The sequence below is a fragment of the Schistosoma mansoni genome, chromosome 3, assembly GCF_000237925.1.
Source record: "Schistosoma mansoni strain Puerto Rico chromosome 3, complete genome".
In the NCBI taxonomy this organism is placed as follows: Eukaryota; Metazoa; Platyhelminthes; class Trematoda; order Strigeidida; family Schistosomatidae; genus Schistosoma; species Schistosoma mansoni.
This window is the reverse complement of record NC_031497.1, coordinates 3,608,339-3,632,173: the sequence shown is the minus strand read 5'-3', so window position 1 is coordinate 3,632,173 and position 23,835 is coordinate 3,608,339. Positions and strand designations below refer to the sequence as shown.

Sequence of the window (23,835 nt, the reverse complement as noted above, 5' to 3'; positions counted from 1 at the left end):
AAAAATGTGACACGATTAAGTGAGCCTTTATGCTCGATAAAAAGGATCCGTGCCGCTAGAGGACACGAAAAAGCAACAGTTATATGTTGCTAATTACATTACCTTTACCTTTAAAACAACTCTTACATACTCGGTTTGTCCCTCGTGTCATGAAAGAAACCTTGCGTTGAGATGTAAGTTTTTGTAAGGTCTTATTTACAGACATCTGATAAAAATTCCCATATCAGTAGGCCTAGTGATCGAGACTCACAAAAAGCAGTCTTACCCTCTGTAACTTAATAAAATCGACAATTGGGAATACCTCTTTTTAAGTAGTCCCAAGCAATATAAGTCTAGTCTCGTAATTTAATTATGAACGTGTGATTCCACGTGCCGTTAAAGGTAAGAGGATGATTTTCACTTAGCGGTTGCCCGCATTGTATACTTCATGAGGTACCTGATAAGATCTGGCTAGGAGCAGCCTTGACAAACTGAGGGCACTAGCGTAGTGCCAAAGTACAACTGTGTGACATCTTTAGGGCTGATCCTTTCTAAATCCATTTGTTGTGGGAAGACAACTTCTGGGAAGAACACACTTCCGTACGGTGAGCGGTACGACTTTGCTCTCAGCTCATGAGTTTGTTGCTTTTAGTATTACTACTTTTCAACCAACCCGCTTGTCATGATAGAATCCGAATGGACGAGAGTTCCAGCCAATATACCTCGATTGGGTTACCAAGGTAGACAAGTCCGACCACTATGTCACGGTAGAAGCCATGGTCAGAACGTAAATTCGATACCTAGTTTCGAATGCATGATATGAGCCAGAACATATCTAAGAGATGTTTTATGGCCATCAACCATTTGTCTGGTGTCCTTCGCCTTCTGAAATACAAAGAGACTGTTAAGCATACTAGATGTATTACAAATTTATCCCATAAGTTTGCTTGCTGAAGACATGTATCTAAAGTTTGAGTTCCAACAGTTTAACTGCCAACGGGCGCTGATGCAGAACAAAACAATAATAGTTAGTGCTTGATCGAACTTATTTATGTATATTTATATAAGAAATTGGTTCTGCAACTAGCGGCGAGACTATCATTTATTGACGACCTTTGAGCGAACATTAAGTGACGTCGAGAAATGTTAGCCAATCAGTAAACAGTCGGCATAGAGTAAAAATACATTATACAATACCAAATAATTAAAGTGGATACATCCTTTTATATGGTCCAAAAACTCAAGGTTAGAAAAACGTTCAGAGGTTTTTAAATCGTAATGCATAAGGTAAAGGAACTCATCCATGTGGCTCCATAATAATTGGTCTCTGGAGCCATGATAATTTCACAAAAACCCTCTCAGCCTCGACCACATAGCTTCATTATTGTTTGTGTGTACTCCGGTTGTGTAAGTTTATCATTTTTATAATGGATATGTCCCCACAACACTCATACCACTGCACAGCCGAAGCTTCAGTAACATATGCGATTTTTTCAGCCAATGTTACTGGTTCTTTTATAATACAGTTGGCGGTAATTATTATGATATGCCTTATTCTCAATCTGGATCGAGCGATAAAGGTTCCTATTCTAGCAAACGTCTTCCTTCAACATATATTACATCGAAGGACAACATCGCGGTAGTCTGCACAACGTCTACAAGTCACTTGATTACCACAATCACAAATAAAGGAACTTCTTAATAGTCTTATTTGTCTTAGCCGCTTAATTGTCAAGTCTACTCCAAAATTCTCTGTAAAGCCGGTCGTGCATGAGCATTGTAGCACGTTGTATTTCGACGTTTACTTGGGAGCAGGAGCGACCTGAAACAGCAACACAACAGTCAGGACAGACAAGTGCTTCGGAAGTGAGAACACGGTGTGCTGGTGCAACAGATATATTTGAGATTGAAAAACGCGGTTTTTAGTACAAAAGGGGAAAGTTATTACAAAATAGTTTTACTCGTTATTCTGCAGGTTCAGACCGCGTAGGGCTTGTTCTTCTTCTTCCAGTGCATTCACTCTTTGTTGCCCTGCAATGAGAAATACAAACTCACATTATTAATGTTGCATGTAATGATTTTTATTACCGTTACACTACCCCCTCTCTCCATGAGGCACTGTCCTCAGTGCCTGGTTGCGGGCATGGGTATGCTATTCCTCCTTCTGGTGGCACCTCATAATGGCTGGTAGCAGTCAGGGGATTGACAAACGGGGTATCTAAGTGTACCGTTGTTTTACCTGGCTTAAATTGGTTGTAGTGTGCTGTTATAACGTCGTCTTGAGGTCGCTGGAGGTTACGTAGGACGAATGTTGTAGGGGACCGAATAAATACGATTTCATAAGGCCCTTTCCACGGTTGGTGAAACTTACCGCATGTTCCTGGTGGGGCCATAGGGCGATGTAGCCACACACGATCTCCAGGTTTATATACAGGCCCGTTCGCATGTCGATCGTACACATCCTTTTGGTGTTTGCTGGCATTTTGTAAATTAGCTTTAACTAGACGATATGCGTCGGCTAGACGGCTACGAAGGTTACGGACGTATGGTACATGGTCTTGAGCTTCGAAAGGCAACAACGGCATTTGAATCTCAACAGGCAGACGTAATTCATGTCCAAAGAGTAAAATCGCAGGTGAAAATCCCGTGGAACCGTGAACTGATGCGCGGTAAGCTAACAAGCATTGGGGTATTGCATCATCCCAGCATTCCGTCGACGAGTTATTGATAAACGACTGTATGAGGGTTTTAATGGTTCGGTTTGTTCTTTCTACTAAGCCGTTACCTTCAGGGTGGTATGCAGTGGTATGTGTTTTGCGGATACCCAATAATCGGCATACCTGAGCGACGAGATGGCTTTCAAAAGCTGTACCTTGGTCGGAATGGAGTGAGAATGGAGCGCCATAACGGGAGACCCAATGATCAATGAAAGCTCGAGCGACCGTGAGGGCATCTTGTTGTGGTATAGGGACGGCTTCACACCATTTGCTAAAATAGTCCACCATCACCAGTATATAACGATTTCCGTTCTTTGATGTTGTAAGTGGCCCCATGATATCGATACCGACTCGTTGATGTGGACCTTCTGTCGTCATTGGGACTAACGGTGCACGAGGTCTTTGCTGAGGTGACTTGATGGCATGGCACGTGCTACAATTTTTGCAGAATTCAGTCACGTCTTCATGGATGGATGGCCACCAAAACCTCTGGCAGATCGCATGTTCAGTTTTCCGTTTCCCCGAGTGCCCGAGTTCTCGATGCACCTGCTCCATAATATTTTGAACTTGCACACGTGGTACTATCAACAGTGGTTGTTTTGACTCGCTGACTATAAATAGTGTGTCCCCATACAATCTCAGGTTACTCCACTTGGTACAAAGACGGCGCGTCGCTGGGGAATGATCCTTTAACTCTGCCGCATAAGGTTTATCGTTTCCGAGTAGTTGTCGTAGGTAAATGAACTGCAGGTCAGGGTCTGTTTGTAGAAGAGAACGCCCAGTCGATCTCTGGTGCTGTGATAATGGACAGCACTAATGGTACTATGAGCATAGGGTATACGAGACAGAGAGTCGGCGTTTGTGTGACGGCTGCCAGGTTGGTATTTGCAAGTAAAATCAAACTCCTTCAATCTCTCCTGCCAGCGTGCCACCTGACCTTCTGGTTCGCGAAATGAACGAAGCCACTGTAATGCACGATGGTCTGTGCGTACACGAAAAGGGCGCCCTAGGAGATAGTGACGAAAATGTTGCAAAAATTTTACCAAAGCCAGCATCTCTCGGCGCGTCGTAGAATACCTTGTCTCCCTTTTATCTAACCGCCGGCTAGCGTACGCTATGACCCTCTCCTGTCCATCTTGTTGTTGTTTGAGAAAGGACTGCTCCGATAGCTGACGAGCTAGCATCAGTGTCAAGTATAAACTCACCTCCTTTATCTGAAGTGTCTGGAAAAGCTAGTATGGGTGGAGCAGCAAGACATGATTTCAGGGTGTTAAATGCTTGTTGGCATTCTGTGGTCCACAAAAATTTTCGTCCTTTATGCGTCAGGCGATGTAAAGGTGCTGCTAGGGATGCGAAATCGCGCACGAAACGTCTATAGTAAGAAGCGAGCCCCAAGAAGCTACGTACCTCCTCCGCAGATTTCGGCTGTGGCCAATTAATAATGGCGCTCGTTTTTTCCTTATCTGTTGCTACTCCATCCTCTGTAATGCGATGTCCTAGAAAGAGTACTTCTTTCTGCAAGAGTCGACATTTGGACGGTTTCACCTTTAAATTGTGCTGCTTAATACGCTGTAAGACTGCCCTTAAGTTGGCATTATGCTGTTCAGGCGTGCTGCCATACACAATAATATCATCAAGGTAAATCAAACATTTGTGTGGTACCAGGCCATGTAGAACCGTCTGCATGAGTCGTTGAAAGGTTGCTGGGGCATTAGTTAACCCGAAAGGCATCACCTGAAATTCGTAGAGACCATTTGGTACAACAAATGCCGTCTTTTTTCTATCCTGAGGTCGTACTTCTACTTGCCAGTATCCGGATGCTAGGTTTAAAGTCGAAAACCAACACGCACCTCTCATAGCATCCAATGTTGTATCAATCCGTGGTAGTGGGAAGGAGTCGCGCTTCGTTATAGCATTAAGGCGACGGTAATCTATACATAATCGAAGGGAGGAGTCTTTCTTCTTCACTAAAACAATGGGTGAAGCCCACGGCGATGAAGATGGCACAATAATCTTTTTCTCTAACATCTCTTTTATCATTGATTCTAACTGAGGCTGATAGTGTACCGGTACTCTTCGGGGTGGTTGACGTAATGGCATACGATCACCTGTGGGAATAGAGTGTTGTACCGTGGTCGTCCGATTACCAGAGATAGTCTCTGAGAAAACAGAACTAAATTTTTGAAGTAAGGAAATGGTTGATAGACGGACATCCTCTGATACTTGTTTACTGGTTTGTACCTGGTGTATGACTTCCGACACCCCTACGTGAGCTACCAACTTAGTTGCGTTCTTAAGGCGATGTGTCGGAATGGTTACTTCCCCGATTCGAGCTTCCGCCTTAGCTACATGTATAACGACGTCGTATTTTAACATAAAGTCAACTCCAAGTATAGCATCCCAGGTGAGTGTGTGGCATACTAAAAATTCGTGTAGGAATGAGTGTTTATTCACCGTTACCTCCAACCACACCTTAGACCGTACATCCAGAAGGTCACCACCGGCTGTTTTTAGTGTGGAGGAACATGGTTTTTGTCGGTTTATGCGATTCAATGTGCTTAAAAACCCTTCTCTCACAATGGATACTGAAGCTCCTGTATCCAGTAGAATAGTAGTCTGTAGCCCCTGTAAACTACCAGCTATGGTTATCGGATATACTGATTCAGAATAATATGAAGACAAATGGGAAAAACTGGTCTCACCTGGCTTCCAAAACTTATTGTGCCCACATTTTCGGGCTCTCCGCCCAAAGCGTTGGCAGTAAAAACACTCCATCTTTCGGTTATGTTGACTAGATCGTAGCGACTGTCTATCAGGGCGCCGTTTGACCGCAGAAATAGTTTGAGTGAAGTCGGACTGATGTGGTTCTCCTGGGTGGTCAATAGCATTCGCTGACAACTGCGGTGTATTGACAGCGTTTGATAGCTTGTCTGCGGCAACGAACCGGAGAACTGTGGTTCTTAGGTTTTGAATGCTTTTTGGTGGCATGTAATGATTTTTATTACCGTTACAGCATCAGCACTGAAATTGGCGCCGTGACCTTGAAACCCCTCAGGCTCTTCTGATTGGCTCGTCCATAAATTATAGTCTCGCCACATTAGCGATGGATGATGCAAGAGATGAATATGCATATTAACACAGATGGCGATCCAAAGAAAATATAAACTTAATACAGCTAAAATGTATCACTGAATACGTATGTTCATAAAGTATGTCTAGCAAATACTATCTACTGTATATCGTTATTTTCCAGCTGGCCTAACAAGTGCTCACTGACCCCATTGTAAGTTGGTAATTCTACACACTTCTGCAAAATCCATTGACGTTCTTCTGAAAAACTCCAATATTCTCCATTTTTCACGGAAAAATACGGACTTAATGACAGATGCACACAATTCACTACACATATATTCATGTTTTTTTTCTTCAGTCACGTTCGCAAACTGAACGCTATTGAAAAGCGTTAACACCTCACTTGTTAACCAGAACTTGTTTGTTGTCGCACACACGCCAAGGTTTTATGAACGTCTACCGTCTAACTAATTGCACAATTCTTGTACAAGTGTCAACACTTAGTGACAGTTTGTTCACCTTATCGAAGAAGTCCTATCTTGCCAGCCTTTTTAATAACGAACGCAATGATAAGCATTGCCGTAGTTAAAAGACTGATGAGTTATAAATAGGGTTCTTTATTGAAGCTTAAAGAAAAGTACCAATCAATTGTCCGCTCATAACTTAAATCTTCGCGTTCTTAACAATCGCTATCAGGATTCCGTTATAGACATCAGGTGGAAGTTGAACTGTCATTAACATTGTTTTGATCGTAATTTACACATTAAAACTACTGTTTTCACTTTAATTGAATTTATTTTAGTTAAAGTGTTCGCCAACAGTAACGCGCAGCGCGACCCGAAAATTCACAATCTTTAGGTTCCTTTTGCCATCCTTTGCTCTCATCGCGCTGCATGTCGCTTTCAACAGGATATCGATAGCGTAGTCGTTATTCGTAAGGTACTTCCGGAATCTAGAACAAGCCACTTGGGTTTGACAAAGTACCAGAAACTACACTTCAGTTATTGCGCTTGTCCAATGGTTCCTTGACTGTTTGAACTGCTCATACGCGCTACTGTTACTGCTTGGTTTATATTCCACCCAGGAATTCCTTTCGATATTTAGTGTTCGAAGTATACTATAGTTTATGACTGTACATTGCATGAAAATTTCGAGGAACGTTTAAGAGACAGACTGTTTTGAAGCTCATAAGATCCTGTAAAGCAAGAAATCCCAATGAGTGTCCACATCAAGTTAAAGGTGAGCTTCCCAATCTACCTGTTATAGATTGACCTGTAAAGCTGATACATTCAACCGTTTCTGATTTCAATGACTGTCGTTAGTAGGATGTCATAGCTCAGTTTCGCAGACAAAATTAAAGGCTGTGACGGCTTAATCACTTCTAACCAGGGAAACCAGAATGGTTGTCAGTTACGAATCCTTCGTTTGTAAATATTCAGTCTTAGAGTGTCGACGTCTGACTATTTCTTCAGAGGATTGCTGGATTCACATTCTCAAATAATCTCAGCTCTTCAGTGACGTTAAAGAATAGGGCTTCTGTAGAGTCGTCACCTCCATCGTATGTATTTTCAGAGAAGTTGACTTTAGATAGATTGAAGTCTCATAGAATCAGGAATGAGCGTATCCGAGACAAATTGAAAAGGATAATCTATCCAGCATATGATTGTAAAACTCGAGGTCAGCAGTGAACCTCCTGTAGATCACTTCAACTAGAAATCTCGAGGAGTTAGACGATCTTACTTAGCACCACACAGATTCATCATTATTAATAAACTCTTGAATGCACACTTGACGTGCAACCAAACAACATCATAGGTTCAGAGCTGCTCTGCCCTCCATTCCCGTTTCCCTATCGTTGCGAAACAAAGACATACTGAGTATTGCTAGCTCCCGATCCGTAATTTCAGATGTCCATGTTTCAAATATTTCTACCACATGAGTATTATAGTGTCACCTAGTTCACACAATCCATCCATTTTGTTCGGTAAACTCGCAGTGTTCATATATTGGCAGTTAATGCTTCCGATTAAAAACGCATTAGCTCCCTCGTTTTGCCTGTCTGATTGAGCTCCATGTGAATAGACCAGTAACCTGACTACGAAGGATTTTCAGAGTTGATAGCCCTTGTCTCTCCTTCGTATTTTCCTTGTCCTTAACAGTCCATAGGTGGAATAATCAGTTCCAATTTGTTTTTGCCCCCAATCCCTGCATTTATTTATTTGAACACATAAGCACTGGTACAAGGGGGCACCAAATACATATGTGCCACACAGTAACAATGAGACCAGTAGTAGTCATCACTGATTTGTGTGGAAGCTTTCATACTACTCGGGCGCTCGGACCGAAGCAGGTGGTTTTCTTAGGGCGCCACACTTGGAGCCTTTGACCTAAAGGTCTAACCCACAACTCAGTGGATGCAGTCTCATGGTAGCCACTGACCAATAATTGGTTGATACGCCGTTTGTTCCCTTAGTATCTTGGAGCTAATGTGCATCATTAGTTTGTAATCAGTGTTCTCCAACTCCCCTAGGTGGGTTCTCCGTGTCCATCAGCGCGGTTGAAGCACCAGGCAACCGCTTTTCGTCCGCTTATTTTCGTAAACAACACCCTCACTGCTAGTAGGCAGTAGGACTTATTTGTCAGTGGCTGTATACGTGTGTTCATATGAGAGCGTTTGGAGAGAGAGAGCTGGCTCTCCCTACCCTTGGCCATGCAAAAGCATTTGGGAGCAATCATTGCATTGTGTGGCCTATCCCAATGTATGTGGACTTCACTTGGTAACTGGTGTCTCTTGGCACGAAATCCGTGGAGGCCACTGTTCAGGAGGTTGGACAGGTTATTTTCATTAGACCTGGTGTAGGATTTATTTTGTCCTACAGATATACTATTAAAACTGTAAACGCGATACTGGCTATCCCAGAGTCTATGTGGAAGCTACAGTCAGAACAAGGACAACTTGGCTTGAAACTTTATCTGTTTCTAAACACAAAACATTAGTACAATAATTAAAGAATTACAGTCATTAAGTGAAACGCACAAACATACAGACAAGTATTGCGTGTCTTATTAAAATGAATAAAATTCATGAGTCACACTAATATAATGGGATAAAAATGTCATTCGATTGGTAGGTCACGTGCAACAGGGATAGTTTACAGACACATCAGACCAGATTGACGTAGTGGAAGCTTAAGCAACGATTTGATTGGTTAGTTGTGGACATAACTAACAGTGGTCTGGAATCTCCATCCTTCTTAGTTAATCCCACCACTTGTTCAGTCCTTATGTTCTTAAGCTACATGGACTGTCTCACAAACTTCCACTCCAAAATATCACAGTCTGCATAATCGTCGTCCATTTTTCTAGGACACCTTGCACAACTATGTTTCTTCCGTGGAAGAACGTCTCGCGAGTTACCCTGGGGATATTCCTGATGAGAGTGCCCTCCAAATATCGTATGTCATGCAGTATTCCAACATCCACTTCTGATTTGTGCAAGCGAAGGTTACACGGTGTAATCTAAGAATAATTTGGTGCTTGGATTCCTTCCTCCGGCTAAATCATGTAACAGTCATTTGCACAAGTTCGAGCAGCTTTAGCTTCCCGTTCAACTCTCCCCAAATCATAATGTCGTTTTTGTTCCTCAGACTGAAAGAAATTTCAGAGTTGTATTTTAGGTTTGCGATTATGGGACAATCATCGCAAATCGTAATCGCTATCCTGAGTTTTCGGTAACGTTACGGTTGTGGTTCTACCTAATAATGTAAACATCTGAATATGACTGGATAAGCATAGTAAATATTTGATTTGTTAGTTAGACATTATAAGTTTCTTCGATAATTTTATGTTTACTTGTCACCCTGAAGAGGTCCGGACAGGTTTGCTGGACTAAATTTTGGAATTTTTTTAAGTCGCAATCGCTGGGATTGTTTCAAATATAATTTTCACACATGGTGTCTTCTCCATACTTGGCGCTTAATTTCTGTGGAACTATTCACTCTAAGATTGACGAATGTTCATATAAATATAGTTCTCATTGTTTGGCGGCTGAATATCTCTTCAGGTCCCCGTACTCTTTGTTAACTGGTTAGAACAATTTTAGGGGTAGACTCCAAAGCCAGTTTACCGGTTGATATCCCTACAAGGTCTCGGCAATTCAGTAGTTTCGATTGTGACCTTCGATCTTTTTAACCCCGTTGACAATAGTCCTGTCGCCTTCAGAATGTATGGGGACCATAGTTGCATTCATGTAGTCTGTGCTGTAGAAAACAAGTTTGCTGAAAAAATCCAACACCGTTGATGTTATAGTGGTGCTGGGTTTCAATATAACCTCACTATCACTGATGCGGGTTCCATCGATACTAATGTTGTCGAAGACACCCTTCCTTACTTTGCTTACTTTCCCAACCAAATAGTAAATTGGGGCTGAACTAACTCCTCTCCTTCACTCAATGCCGGTACACAATGCTCCTACTGGCTAGGCCGAAACCACAACACCCAGATAGCTTGTTGCTAGAATTCATGATTAGGGTATCTCAAAATGATTGAGATTAGGGTAACCAATTTATAAGTGAATATGTTTAGTTGGATGCTTCTGATCTACAGACTCATCTAGATCTACGGATCGACCTGTCGTTTGTGGAATGACATCATGCTTGTTGTTCATGCGCTTTATATTATTCACTGTGTTGCAAACTGTCTTTAGCTGGTTATTTACTATAACGCTATAAGACGATTCTATCGCTTCACTTCCTTTTACACGATGTTGGCAGGGCGATAGGTCAGGAGTGAATTTTATACTCTTTTATGGAATTACTGAGCTAATATTTTTACTCCAGTCAATAGATTGTTTAGCATCGTTACGACAGCTAAACTTTAACAGGAGAGAGCAAGTTCATCTATCCGACATTTTTCTAGAGAGATGACCTGGCAGTTGACTTTCAGCATACCGCATGTTTTAAGGCAAATATCTCCTGACTTATTTGGGTGTGTGCGATTGTATACAATTGCATTATGGGAAGACATCACTCTTTTCGTCACTTCTTCAGCCACACACTCTAAAATAAACTCCACTTTTGTGGGTTGTCCAAGATTTTTTCAATATTAATACCCCATATGTGTGTGAGGGTTGTAAATTGGTTAGGTCAACCGTTAATTCTGGCTAGAGAGTTTTGTAACTGACGGATGTCAGTACTATATTAATCAGTATTTTCGTACGTGTGAGACAAACTGTTGGACTCCTTGGTTTCTGGTATTTTGGATTTAGGCCTTAGTAAAGCATGCTGTCTGGTAGACCGTGTTGACTTTTCGATGCATGCTGGTATTTTGCTTTTTATGTCAACTAGTCTTACCGTTGGCATACTGCATGAAGTGAAACAGCGGTAGTTACATGGAGAATCAGGTAGTGAAAGTGATATTTGTGGATAGGACGCATAGGATTCAAAAGGTGTAGGTTTATCGTTGTCAGGTACTGAGTCATCAGTCATAGGGGTTGCAGACTTTGCCCATTTTGTAGGCTTGGAAGTTGTGAAATTCCTCCTTTACTAGAGTTGCTTGCCATAATGTGAGGCTGGATGAGTAAACAGCTTGTATAACTAAAATATAATGTCTGAGTGTATAGTTACTATTAGGTATTAACAGGGTTAAGACTAAGATCAAAGTCTATGAGTATATAACGTGTGCCAGTTATAAGGTGTTCAGTTATAACGAAAGAGAGTACAGATCAGTGGAATAACTTTATTTCAATTAGTATGATCCAAAGATAAAGATGCGTCAGTGTCAATTGCTGGGGCCTCATATAAGATATGTAGGAAACGAAGTCTGCGATATCTATGTGTTAACTGGTAAGTATCCGTTAACATTATTTTTCTGGACAATACTGTGATCAATATACCAGATAGGATGATAACCTAAGAATAATACAGCCTACAAAAGAACAAGTCGAGGAATTTCTAAACCACATGAAAGAATTTCGCCACTTTGTAATTTCGCGGAAAACTTTCGCTTACTACCCACAATGGTCGTTGTGTTCGGAACTTTTACAATGTGAATACCCTTAGAAATGAAGTTCCTTTCATCGTTTCGACGGCGCTCATTTATTTTTACTTCTACAGCTCATCTCTTAATACGGTCAGCCAGGCTGAGATCACCACGGACGTATATTCCGGATCACGTCAGCTTGAGTGACTTTCCAAGTATCAGGTTTCTTTCTTCAGCAGCGAAGGTAGCCTTTAATAGGTGGCTTTTCTGACTACTTTCAGAATACAGCTCTTGTCCCATTTTATAAAGCTCACAGATGCTAACTCCTGAAACTGTTTCTGGAGAGAGCTTCCTTACTAATGACTTAATGCGACTTAGGTCACGCTCAGATCTAGACATTAGTTCCTTTACGGAAGGTTATCTTAACTTTTGAAAAATGACTGACCAGTCAGCAAGGTCCGTCTTACCACGATGTGGAGTTTCAGCTCCTGAAATCTCCTCCCTACAATCCTATTTGGTATCAAACGCAGAGTTCTCGCTCTGTTTTCTTACTTTTCCTTTTCAGTGTGACTGTAAGCTAATCATTTACCTTATTTTTCCTCTTAACCACATCCTTTACACCGCTCAGACTTTGTTCCCCCGCAGTGTTTTTCGCGTTGATATGTGAATCCGGAAATGAAACCGTAGATTCACATACCTTAGTATGAAATCCAAACAATGTTTGGCTGAAGAATAACCGAATTAGAGACGCGCATCCCAATCGAAATCAGAACAAGGTGATCGGGGAAACAACGGTTCTCAATTTCATCACAAATACAAATGTACAATTTTACCAAAACAAATATTACCACTCAGTTATTCAACCAATAATTGATCCCATAATAATAGACAAATTGATAAGAAATATAAGGAAGTTACCGAACGCACCAAAAAATAAGTCTTATGCTGTCCTTCCTGGATAGATCAAGTAAAAATCCGTTCAAAAGATAGTAGTTTGTTGCTTTATAACACAAAGTGTTTCCAATACTGGGAAAGTTCTCCAATTCACAACCAAAATGCACGATCTCAGTCAAATCAAGCAACACAATCAAAGAGCGAACAATCAATATGGCTGCCGCTAAGATAAAATATCGATTGAAAAAACATAGACACAGTTCAGGAAGAAACATAGAAACTCGATGAGAGCGGCAGAAAAGATAAGAAAACTATTATGAAATAAAACATTACAATCTCAAATGGCATCAAAAAGATTAACAATAATGCATAAATAAAGAAACCATTAGGAACAAGTTGCGAATGTATGCATGGACGGATTTTCACACACGAAACCTTCAAAATGGATCTTATACTTAGTGCTGCCTATGATTTGTTTCTTCTCAGCGTGCTTTTTTCATTTCCGCTTTACCAGTGTTTACATCTACACGCCTGCTATCCGCCTTTCTAATGTGGTTCACCTTGTTGGTCTCGTTCAAATCGAAAGCTGGGCTCATGATAACGCTCTATATTTCCTCGAAAACTGAGTTCTGCTCATCTCCTGCTCCCTGTTTATCTGAGGGCGATTTCTAGGTATGTTCAGCAGCTCAATCATCTCAAGAATTATCAGCATCGGCATGCTTTGAACAGCCAACGTGACAGTGGTCTTCAGCAACTTTACATGCAGCCAATGTGGGTTCGGTGTATACATTATGATACCGCTTATTGCAGTCGTCAGATTGCATTCCATTGTCGACAGGAAAATAGCATGCAAGTCTGTCACAACGATAATTTACGTGCGCTATAAAATTGTCTTGGGATCTCACGGGAAGAATAACAGAGAAAACTGATCTCTAGAATAAGTGCCCTTTAAGGCTTGATAGGTGATAGACACTGAACTGAAAAAAACAGAGGTTTGTATGTTACTGTATCTAAAAACTATAAAAATCCTACTTTAATGGATGTAAAAGGACCTGAACTTCTTTGGATACAAACAATACTGGAAGATAAACTCAACAAGGGAAAAAACACTAGTGCCCTTTTTTGTATCTGTACACAAAAAGTACAGATGATAAACTTCTTTAGAAAAAAGCGATGCTCCTGGAGATTACTTTAACTGATACGAATTCAATTAAATCAAGAACAGTGGTCTGGATTCGTAATTAAGCGATCAATACTATAAAATTTATCCAGGACAAAAATACCACTGTCCTTTTTAAATAGCGTGCTATATAACATACATGAAACGACAGAAATAACGAAGCGATGATAGTAACATCGTATAAATAAAATTTTGGATCATTAATTTGTTTGGAAACCAGTGTATAACGACTGAGAATTGAACTTGTTTTAATTTACGTTATTAAGGTTACTAGCTACGGTGTCTTTTCAACTTTATTTGTTTATAAGATGTGGCAGTTTAGAATTTTCACACTACCTGCCTCTAGTATCTATTTCCAGATTTTCTAAATCTAATACGTGTGTTATCGTTATCCAATTTCCATTATCTTATTAATTGAATTTGAGTGGATAGTTAACACTTTAAGGATTTCCCCCAAACTCACCAAAGTAGTGAAATTCAGTCTTCAGTCTACAGTCTTCAATAATAAGCATAGGAGGTCTATTGAGCCGTTTTATCCTTGCAGTTTGTTACACTATGGAGGTCCGATCTCGTCTTGAATATATCAACAGAAGGTGCTGATATTACGTTTTCTGGTAGAGTATTCCAGTAATTCACTACTCGGTGCGAGAAACGAAACTCCAGATGTAGACAATTTGATCTCGGTTTTCGGACTTTCTTCGAATGTCCTCTCAAATGATCAGCACTAGACGGGAGTAAAAGATAGGACATGTTAGTACCAAGGTCATCGTTACGGATATTAGATCACTCCGTATTCGCCGGTAAAATAACGGAAATAAGTTGAGGTATCTCAGTCTGTCTTCATAAGATAGGCCTTTTACCATTTTTGTCCCGCGGCGTCGGACTCGTTCCAACATATCCGCCTCATATTTGAAACAAGGACTCGCTGCTTGGATTCCATATTCCAAATGTGGCGTACGAAAGTTGGGTATAATAATCTAAACAAATCCCCATTCAGATACCGGAAAGATCTACGAATAGACCATAATGCCATATAGATTTTTGCAGCAGCAGCCTTACAGTGACTGGTTGTTTTGAGATCATTACTTAATATGACTCCTAAATCTTTATAGTTTCTTACTTTGGGCAACACTAGTCCACATATTGTGTAGTGATACGAATCATCGTAGTTATTTAATTGCATCACTACACTTTTGTTAGGATTTACTTCTAGTGACCACCCGTTCATCCATGCCACTAATGAGTTAAGAGCTTCCTGTAATACTATTCTGTCTGACATGCTATATATGGGCCTCCAAATCTTTTATGTCATCGGCGAATAGTAGAACGGAAGACTTAGCTATAGTTGGTAATTCATGTACATAAAGTAAAAAGAGAAGAGGACCTAGGATTGTGCCTTGGGGGACCCCACTTTTTACTGGTTCCCACGATGAGAGAGCTCCATTTACTCTTACCCTTTGTCTCCTGTCATGAAGAAAGTCACTTATCCAGACTATGACTACATAATGAATTCCAAAACTTTCCAGTTTTAATTTAAGACCAGAATGGGAGACTTTATCAAAGGCTTTACTTAGATCTATGAAAATGACATCAGGAATACTGCGATCTTTTGCCTCAGCCCAATATTCCCTTGCAATGAGAAGATTTGTCAAACATGATAGGCCTTTCCGTAAACCATGTTGTTCCTTGGACAAAAGATCATGTCTTTCCACGTAGTTTATAACAGCCATCCTAATAATGTTTTTCTTCAGTTTTACAACTGCACTAGTTAAGCTGACGGGTCGATAGTTACCAACTAAATCACTACTCCCAGCCTTATACACCGGACTGATTATCGCGTCTTCCCAGTCTCTAGGCAATTTGGACTGCCGCAGCGACAAATCAAACAGTACCGCTAAAGATTCAGTAATTTTATCCGATGGGGCTTTCATAATCCTAGGATGAATATCATCAGTACCACTGGACTTATCAGGTTTGAGGTGCTGAAGTAGTCTTAAGTCAGTAACTTTCTCAATAACTACAGGGTCCATCAACAAGACGCCACAATCACAATGGATAGGTGGTCGTTCCTCATTATGGGCAGAAAAAACTTTACTGAAATATTCCGATAAAGCTTCGGCTTTTTCGGTATCATTTCTTGCCAAAATTAACGGATTTTCTTGTACCAAAAGTGATGGGATTCCATCACATGTGGTGCATTTTCTGTGTCGTAAGCTTAGTTTCCTTTTGTTGTTTTCCTTTTTAGCTCCCCTCACACACGCTGCTTTCCACCCAATGCTAGTACATAAGGCACCTACTGATTGAATTCAGAGTAATACAATTGGCAACGGTTATCTTGAAACGATGTTCGATTTAAAAATTATTTATTGGTTGAATCAGTTCATATAGTCGGTCGATCGAAACTACTTGATAGTTTTTCAGTGTAGTAATATATTCGTATCTCATTGGAAGATTTGCTTTTGAGGGAATTCCAGCTGAACATTTGTGGTGTAGTAATGCAACCATTGGAAGAAACGGACAACGTAAAAGTCGCCGTGCGGTGCCGGCCAATGGATAAAAAAGAAATTGCAATGAACTGCAAGTCCGTGATTTCGGTATTGTTTTTTGTCATTCATGTAAGATTATGTTATATTATAGGTCAGTGAACTAGATGGGTGTGTGACATTAAAACGCACAAGTTCATGTGATGACCCTCCAAAGCAGTTTGCTTTCGATATTGTTTTTGGTTGTGGCAGTAAACAAACTGATATCTACAACATGGTGGCCAGACCAATTGTTGATAAAGTTTTAGAAGGATATAATGGTACTTTTTCAAATATTAGTCATCAGATTTATTTTTCATTTCTAAAGGAACTATATTTGCTTATGGACAAACAGGTACCGGAAAAACATTTACGATGGAAGGGATCAGATCCGAACCAGAACTGAGAGGTATTATCCCGAATTCATTTGCCCATATATTCGGGGCAATCGCGAAAGCAGATGCGAATACGAGATTTTTGGTGCGTGTTTCATATTTGGAGATATATAATGAAGAGGTACTGTACATTTTTCATATCTAACTCCTTCAAAGGATCGATTACTGTATCTTTTATTGTAATAGTAAATGAATGATTGGTTTTGTTTCATTACTCAATATTAATTGCTAAATTTACAGGGAATTATTCTGTAAATTTTGTGATCAAGCTTTGATTTTTTAAATTTGAGAGCATGCATTTTAGATACTTCATCAGCTGTTTTGTTGATAGCTACCATGGCATTTGAATTTTTCGTGAATAATTTGTTTTTCAGTAATATCTAGTAAGTTGTTTGATGCAAATTATTCCTTGCGGTTTTTATTTTCGTAAAGATCTTACTTATGTTTAAAATTTCACTAATAAAACTGATATTTTATGTCCACATTGAACGCCTCATTCTCTTTCTACTTTACGGGAGTGCCGAAACCAAACCTCCGTTTGTGCGACCGTAGTGCTTCGATCTTTGTGTGATACCTTAAGGAATGACTTATTATAGTAGAAGCAGAAAAATATACCGTGCTAGGTCCTACGTCAATAACCATCATACGAAACTGTAATGTGAGATCTCGTCCTACGTTCGGATAAGAGAAATAGCTATTTTAGTTTATTCCCGTAATAGTTGTTAAAATTCCCAACTAAGTATTTACCAGTAAAGATCCCACAGGTATTCGAGGTTTGACAACGTGTTTACACATAACACCTTTATAATCGAAGTATACCAACCTAGTCAAATCAGAAGTTAAAAATGAAGGGGTTCAAATATATATTTGGAAAGCTATCGATACGTTGAGAAGCGTTTGGTCTCAGCTGGGATGCGTAGTACGGCGTACTCAATCGAGATCTGGTGCAGATGCGTGATCAAGCACCTTTAGCTAGGTGTCTCCAGTAAAATTATTGAGGTTAGCACCGATGTCAAAAGCTTAAGAACTATTTATTTTAGGTATTTATTTACCGATAGGCTGGTTTGACACTCACAAGAGTATTAGCATCTTTAGTGAAACACAGACCGCATGATTGAATGAAATTTTACGCATAAATTCTTAAGGAGGAGAACAAATCCGTATTTGTGTCCAATTCACGCCACTTGAATACCCTAAAATGCTATGAAGGCATGCGAAATCCTGTAGCAATTGTTGAGTTGTAATGTACATTCATTTTGAAGTCAAGGTCTTCAACTTTTACTGAACCCTTTTGTTCAAGAACGTGTGTCAATGTGGCCTCATCGACGATGTACTGGTGAATGTCGCTTTAACCAACGTCCATTAATGAACAATTTCTAGAATTAATTTTTGAGCACACACTTTTAAATCATTTGACTAATTAGTCCACATCAACTTTGAACTCAATCTTATCACTACGTATTGTTTTGTACGATTATAGACTGTTTACAAACAAGAGTGTAGAGGATTTTTATATTACTAACAATTTATTGACGTAAATAATATCAAGAGTACTAAGATTATACATTGCTGTAATTTGCTTATATAGGTTTTTATCCAGCTGCCATCCCATATACTCTCCCTCTCTACCTTTTATCAAAGTGAATTTTCTAAATCAATCTTGTATTATGCCTTTCATTTTGAATTTAAGAGGTTTCTTCGTAAGCCTTACACTAAAAACACTCTATTAAATCCTTCAGTAAAGTCTGTGAATGTCATATCAACAAAAAGGCAAATAAATTTAGTCACTACCCAGCCCCTATCTCACAATAAGAAAATTTGTCTGGCAAGGATGGCTTTTAGTAGGATCATTTTGCACATCTACCGACAAGTTCTATTACTCTATCGCCGTTCAGCCTAGTCTAGACTACTTTTCTAAGATCAATGCCACCATACGAGTTGAACTAATAGATTGGTAGTCACACCTGGCTTGTTCATTTTCATCCTTGAAAACAGAGCTAATTAGAATATCCTTTTGGTATTTCATGAGCAACGCTATAGACAACTTCAGAAGTGGTTTGAAATTAATGTTTGTGAGGGATACAACGCCCAAGTGTTATTCAGCGGTCTGGTGACATGTGCACTCCACATTAAGCAAAGCAATATGGTAGGCGACAAATATATATATATATATATCATTTTCTGATTTCGGTGACCAAACGTTCTGTACAATCGCTCTTAGCGTAGTTGAGCAGATTCAGGATTAACATTGTAGCTGGTGTGCATCAGCAAACATTAACAGTTATAATTGCTTACAACATAGCGTCTTCCCATTTATTGGTTGATACTATTCCACGGTTTTTAAAACTTATTTTTGGCTTTATTTATATCTTGTGCATTACTGACCACATATTTACATATCAAAAGGATTACTTCTTTATAGCTGAGATAGTCTCATCAAATTGTCTGCTAATCTCAAGCCTACTTGCTTTATTTTCTATTATAACAAATGTGTTTTGCCTTCATCGATGGTGAAAATAAAGCCTTAAATCACTTAACCAACTAGCTAACTGTTGATTATACAGAAAAATATCAAATAAAATGAAAAATTGTGGTCAAATTATTTCATTCCCACCGTTTCGTTTGCAGATTTATTCAATAATCTAGAACAGAATCGTTAAGAAACTTAGTAACGGTTCACTCAAGATGTATCGAAAAGTTCATTAACCCATAGCTTCCACTGATACATTTCTTCTCATATTTAATTACTAGTATTATTAAAAAAGAATGCAATTTTATTGAAACACCATAATTTGTTATTTTCCTTCGTGATGCTGATATCTGTAATTTGTTTAATTACAAATTAGTTAGCAAAGTTATGATAAAAAGTACTTAAAGAGACAACTAATACAAAATCATAATCTCCTTCACATTTTCTTGAAATGATTTTGGTGACACTACCTTTTTGACAAGACAAGAATTTCCTCAGATGCATTGAACAATCAAATCTGGAATTTGGTGCTAAACTGAATGAGAATCAATATCTGGTTTGGACTACCTGATTTTTCAGAATCCAAAGAGTCACCTACAACCATGCACTCTGATTATGTTAGCTTGATTAACTTATTTTTCTTTGTAAATATCTATTCTCAAACAGAATATTCTTGAAACATTGGTATTGATAACATATTAATTAATATAGTCTACCAATTATTATAGATATTGTCCTATCCATGTTATGGATATTTATTTTGATAATTAACCAAATATCAATTTTTAGCTGTTAAACTAGAAAAGATATCTGTCGAAATAAATACTTTATTTATTAAAATATGTATATTACTGATCTTTTGATTTATTTCATAGGTTCGAGATCTTCTTGGAAAAGATCAATTTGCACGTTTGGATGTTAAGGAGAGACCAGATATCGGTGTGTATGTTAAAAATCTATCTTCGTTTGTTGTACACTCCCCAAATGAAATGGACAAGTTGATGTCATTCGGAAACAAAAATCGTAAGATTTTATCACAATTTCATCAAAAGTATGAGTAATCAGGATATATAATTTCTTGATGGGAAATCTTACTGCTATATCATATATAAAAAAGATGGATGGTAGTTAGCAGTGTAATCCAGGACGCGAGTCTCGTCCTACTTGGGATTCGTCGGCTGGATATACCTGCATCCCAGAGTTAACGTTCACTTCGGGACTCGAACCCAGTACCGTTCGCCTCAAACTCCACCGCTCTATCTACTTAGCTATTGAGTCGTGACAGCCATTAGCTTGTGCTATTAGGTGGACTTCAATTCATTTTTGCATTATTTGTTTGAATCTTCCTATTCATGTTTAGAACTGCAATTGATTAGTCTCTTATTGCCATGTGTGCATCCCGTGCGCATTGACTCGATAATACCTCAAGTCACAAGCATATTTGTTTACAACGCTTTTGACATAAGACATTATTGAGGCGATCCGCACAGGATGCACCAATGACAATAGGAAACAGATCATTTACAGTCCTAAACACCAATGGGAAGATCCAAACAAACAATACTAAATGAATATATCATATATATCTAATAAAATACGTTTAGTCAACCATGGTCAATTTGTTCAGCGATCCCGTTTTCTCAGACTTACTTATCCATTATTGAACTATTGAGTAATTCATGTTGAAGTTAAAAAGGGGTTTACAGTGAATAAAAGTTAACCAAGAAGTTTAGCAGCACAAATCAACTGTCTTTTTTAGTACATTATATTCGAAAAAATAAGAACAGATTGAAACGAGCAGATTATAAGGATGATTCTATCGCTTTCTAAATGCTGTTTCAGATTATGTTCATCTATGCGGGCCCACTTCATTTCCATGGCCTTGTTATCGCCTTACCTTTACTAATTATACCTTATGTACAGGCTCTATACTGCGGCAGGGGAATTCAGGAAATATTGCACCTGTCGTCCAATGTTCCGAATACTTGGTTGGAGGCAGAAGCATATGCTTGTAACTTTGTCGAATAAACTAAACATCTAATATAAACCAGACTCACCAACTTATTGTCAATAGTTCGACATTTTAAACTAAGCTCATAATCTTGGAATTATTCATTTTTCTTTTTATTGCATACTCATTAAACAACTTAATCTATCAAATTTTTACCTGAAAAGTTTTCAGCGGTACACTTTATTAAAATGAGACATATGTTTATAACAATTCGCAAACAAGCTAAAAAGAAACAGTTCTTTCTACGCATTCATAGGATAGGCAAATAATATAATGCATGAACGCAGCAAAAGATGTCCGCATGGTTAAACAAACTTATTCGTTAAACACACTTAAACACTGAAATTCAAGCGATGTGCTTCAGTTTAATTGAAATCCCTAACTCCTTCATCACTTGTCTTGACATGGTATAACTTACTTTGCGTGACATGTTCAATTCTGCCTCGTTTATCTAATAAAACTCATTAGACTGGATTTCTTCAGCCTTCCTTGATTTACTGAATTCCTTATTATATTAATTTTGTTTTTTACTTTCTACAGGTGTAACCGGTGCAACTAATATGAACGAGCATAGTTCACGTTCACATGCAATTTATACAATAACAATTGAATGTAGCGAACATTCAGAGAAGAATAAAACATTACTTCGTCAAGGGAAATTACACTTAGTTGATTTGGCTGTAAGTAGAGTTTTAAAGAGCTTAATTTACATACATAAATCCTACCTAAATTACCTTTCATTACCTCTCTTATTCATTAAGTCTTACTATTTCATAAAAACTTGTCTGTTGCAATCGGAGAACGCAAGGTCATGAGTATTTGGTGATAGTAACATTCGTGTAATTGATGAGATTTCTTGATTACAACAAGTAAATTATTACAATATGTTATGTCCTTAGTTTATACAATTATCGCGAAATGCGATTGCCAATTTAGATACGTTGACTTATACAACCAAACTAATGACGCATACATCAGTACGGGCATCCTAAAGTTCCGATTGGTCATTGTTCCACCTAGCCCTGCCTGTTAAGTTTAGAACGCCAATCTCATCCTCCACCATATGAGTCATATATTTCATACATACTTGGTTTACATACAAGCAAAATCAGACCACATCACACCATAAAACAGAAAGTAACATTTGTACAATATCAAGCCAAAAGTGACTGTGATTATGAGGAACTGACTAATAGATTGAGAATAACTTGAGAATGGTAAATCATGTGACAGTAACCAACAGGTCGATTAATAACTTATAATAAAAAGGGAATATAAATATATGTAGTTTTACTACTTAACAATTATACACTAAGAATATATGTATAGTATTAGTCCATAAATAGATCTCAACAGTTACTATGCATTATTCTCGTCGGGATATAACATAGTGTATGTAAATTAATGGATCACTTAACGTGAGGATGCAACTAGTCATCTAACAAAAAAATCCTGGAAAACAAAGCCGAATGAAGAATTAGAAAATGTTGGTGAAGTAATTTCTGATTTAACGATTATAGAGAGCAATAATTCATTCTTTTTAATTTCTTGAAACACCCTGATTGAATGAACTTTAATGAACGACAAAATAACATATGAACACTCTCAGTCGTAAGTTTTTAGAAAACGTTTATTACGCTACATTTTTGTACCTTAGATAACAGCTTTTTGTAAACCACAAAGGATTAATTTAACACTAATTCACAAGAACGTTATACCACGTTTTGGACTAAAGAATTCAAAACTGATCACTTAATGATTTCTAACCAGTTACTAGATTTGCGGTCTAAGAGTTTAGGGATTATGTCTATTATTGTTCAGATATGTATAGAGATCGGTTGTTTGGATGACTGGACATATCTTATGGTGAACATAGTTACGAATTACTGCAAAATCTATCCTTTCCTCTTTTAACACTACCTAATAGTTTAGATAAAATAACGTTAAGCATTACCATCATTTTATAAAATTATTTCATACTATATTGAAGTAAGATTATTGTGAGCTTAATGAGAAGATGTATCGAGTATAAAGCTAAACAACTTTAAGTTCCAAGAATGTTGGAAAAGATATCAACTCTGAAATTCTTCCGCACAAATGTTTTAAGTGAAAACAAATGATATATTTGTTAAGACTAATTGTACTGTGTTGGTTCCACAACTATTTCAAAACAATGGTTCAGTCAATATTATTTATGCATATGAATCTCAAATCCCATTTTATATAATAATCGATCCAATTTACCTTATCAGTTTGCTAGGAAAATAATTTCAATAGACAACTATGTGTTGGAATAGATAACATTTCCCATTACGTATAGTGCAAAGTAGTGATCATAATGATTATCACTATTATTATTATTACTAACAAAATTATTATTATCAGAAGGGGATTTTGTGGAGATTTTAGTAATTTTATATAGTTGAGATCATGAGTCAATTGAAGCTAGACCACCATGGAAAACCCGGAAGCACTGGACTAGATTGGTTGAGGTTAGACATTAACACTTGTAGTTAATTAAATATGAAACAGGAGATTTCAGGAGTTTAAATAATAAATCGTGGGTGCGCACTGCTGAGGAGTCCTACAATAGGAAGAAACGGCCATCCAGTGCTT

General features: G+C 38.4%; 2 protein-coding genes across 2 annotated transcripts in view; one reads left to right on the top strand and one right to left on the bottom strand.

The window, feature by feature from the left end:
* Positions 1–1,860: 1,860 nt before the first annotated feature.
* Smp_018510 (hypothetical protein) lies at positions 1,861–5,732 on the bottom strand. The gene is made up of 2 exons (XM_018798927.1): positions 5,399–5,732; positions 1,861–2,010 (listed from the first exon to the last, which is right to left on the bottom strand). Exons 1-2 carry the CDS (start codon positions 5,682–5,684, stop codon positions 1,937–1,939), a joined length of 360 nt encoding a protein of 119 aa, XP_018650768.1. The 5' UTR covers positions 5,685–5,732; the 3' UTR covers positions 1,861–1,936.
* A 10,363-nt stretch (positions 5,733–16,095) lies between these two features.
* Smp_132300 (putative kif-3) overlaps positions 16,096–23,835 on the top strand; it is a gene marked incomplete at its 3' end in the record, with an annotated part of 34,683 nt that continues 26,943 nt past the window's right edge. The window contains exons 1-5 of the mRNA XM_018798926.1: positions 16,096–16,420; positions 16,464–16,624; positions 16,672–16,859; positions 20,084–20,231; positions 21,760–21,899. Coding sequence (XP_018650767.1) covers positions 16,317–16,420; positions 16,464–16,624; positions 16,672–16,859; positions 20,084–20,231; positions 21,760–21,899 — 741 coding nt within the window. The 5' untranslated portion in view covers positions 16,096–16,316. The remainder of the gene's footprint in view (positions 16,421–16,463; positions 16,625–16,671; positions 16,860–20,083; positions 20,232–21,759; positions 21,900–23,835) is intronic.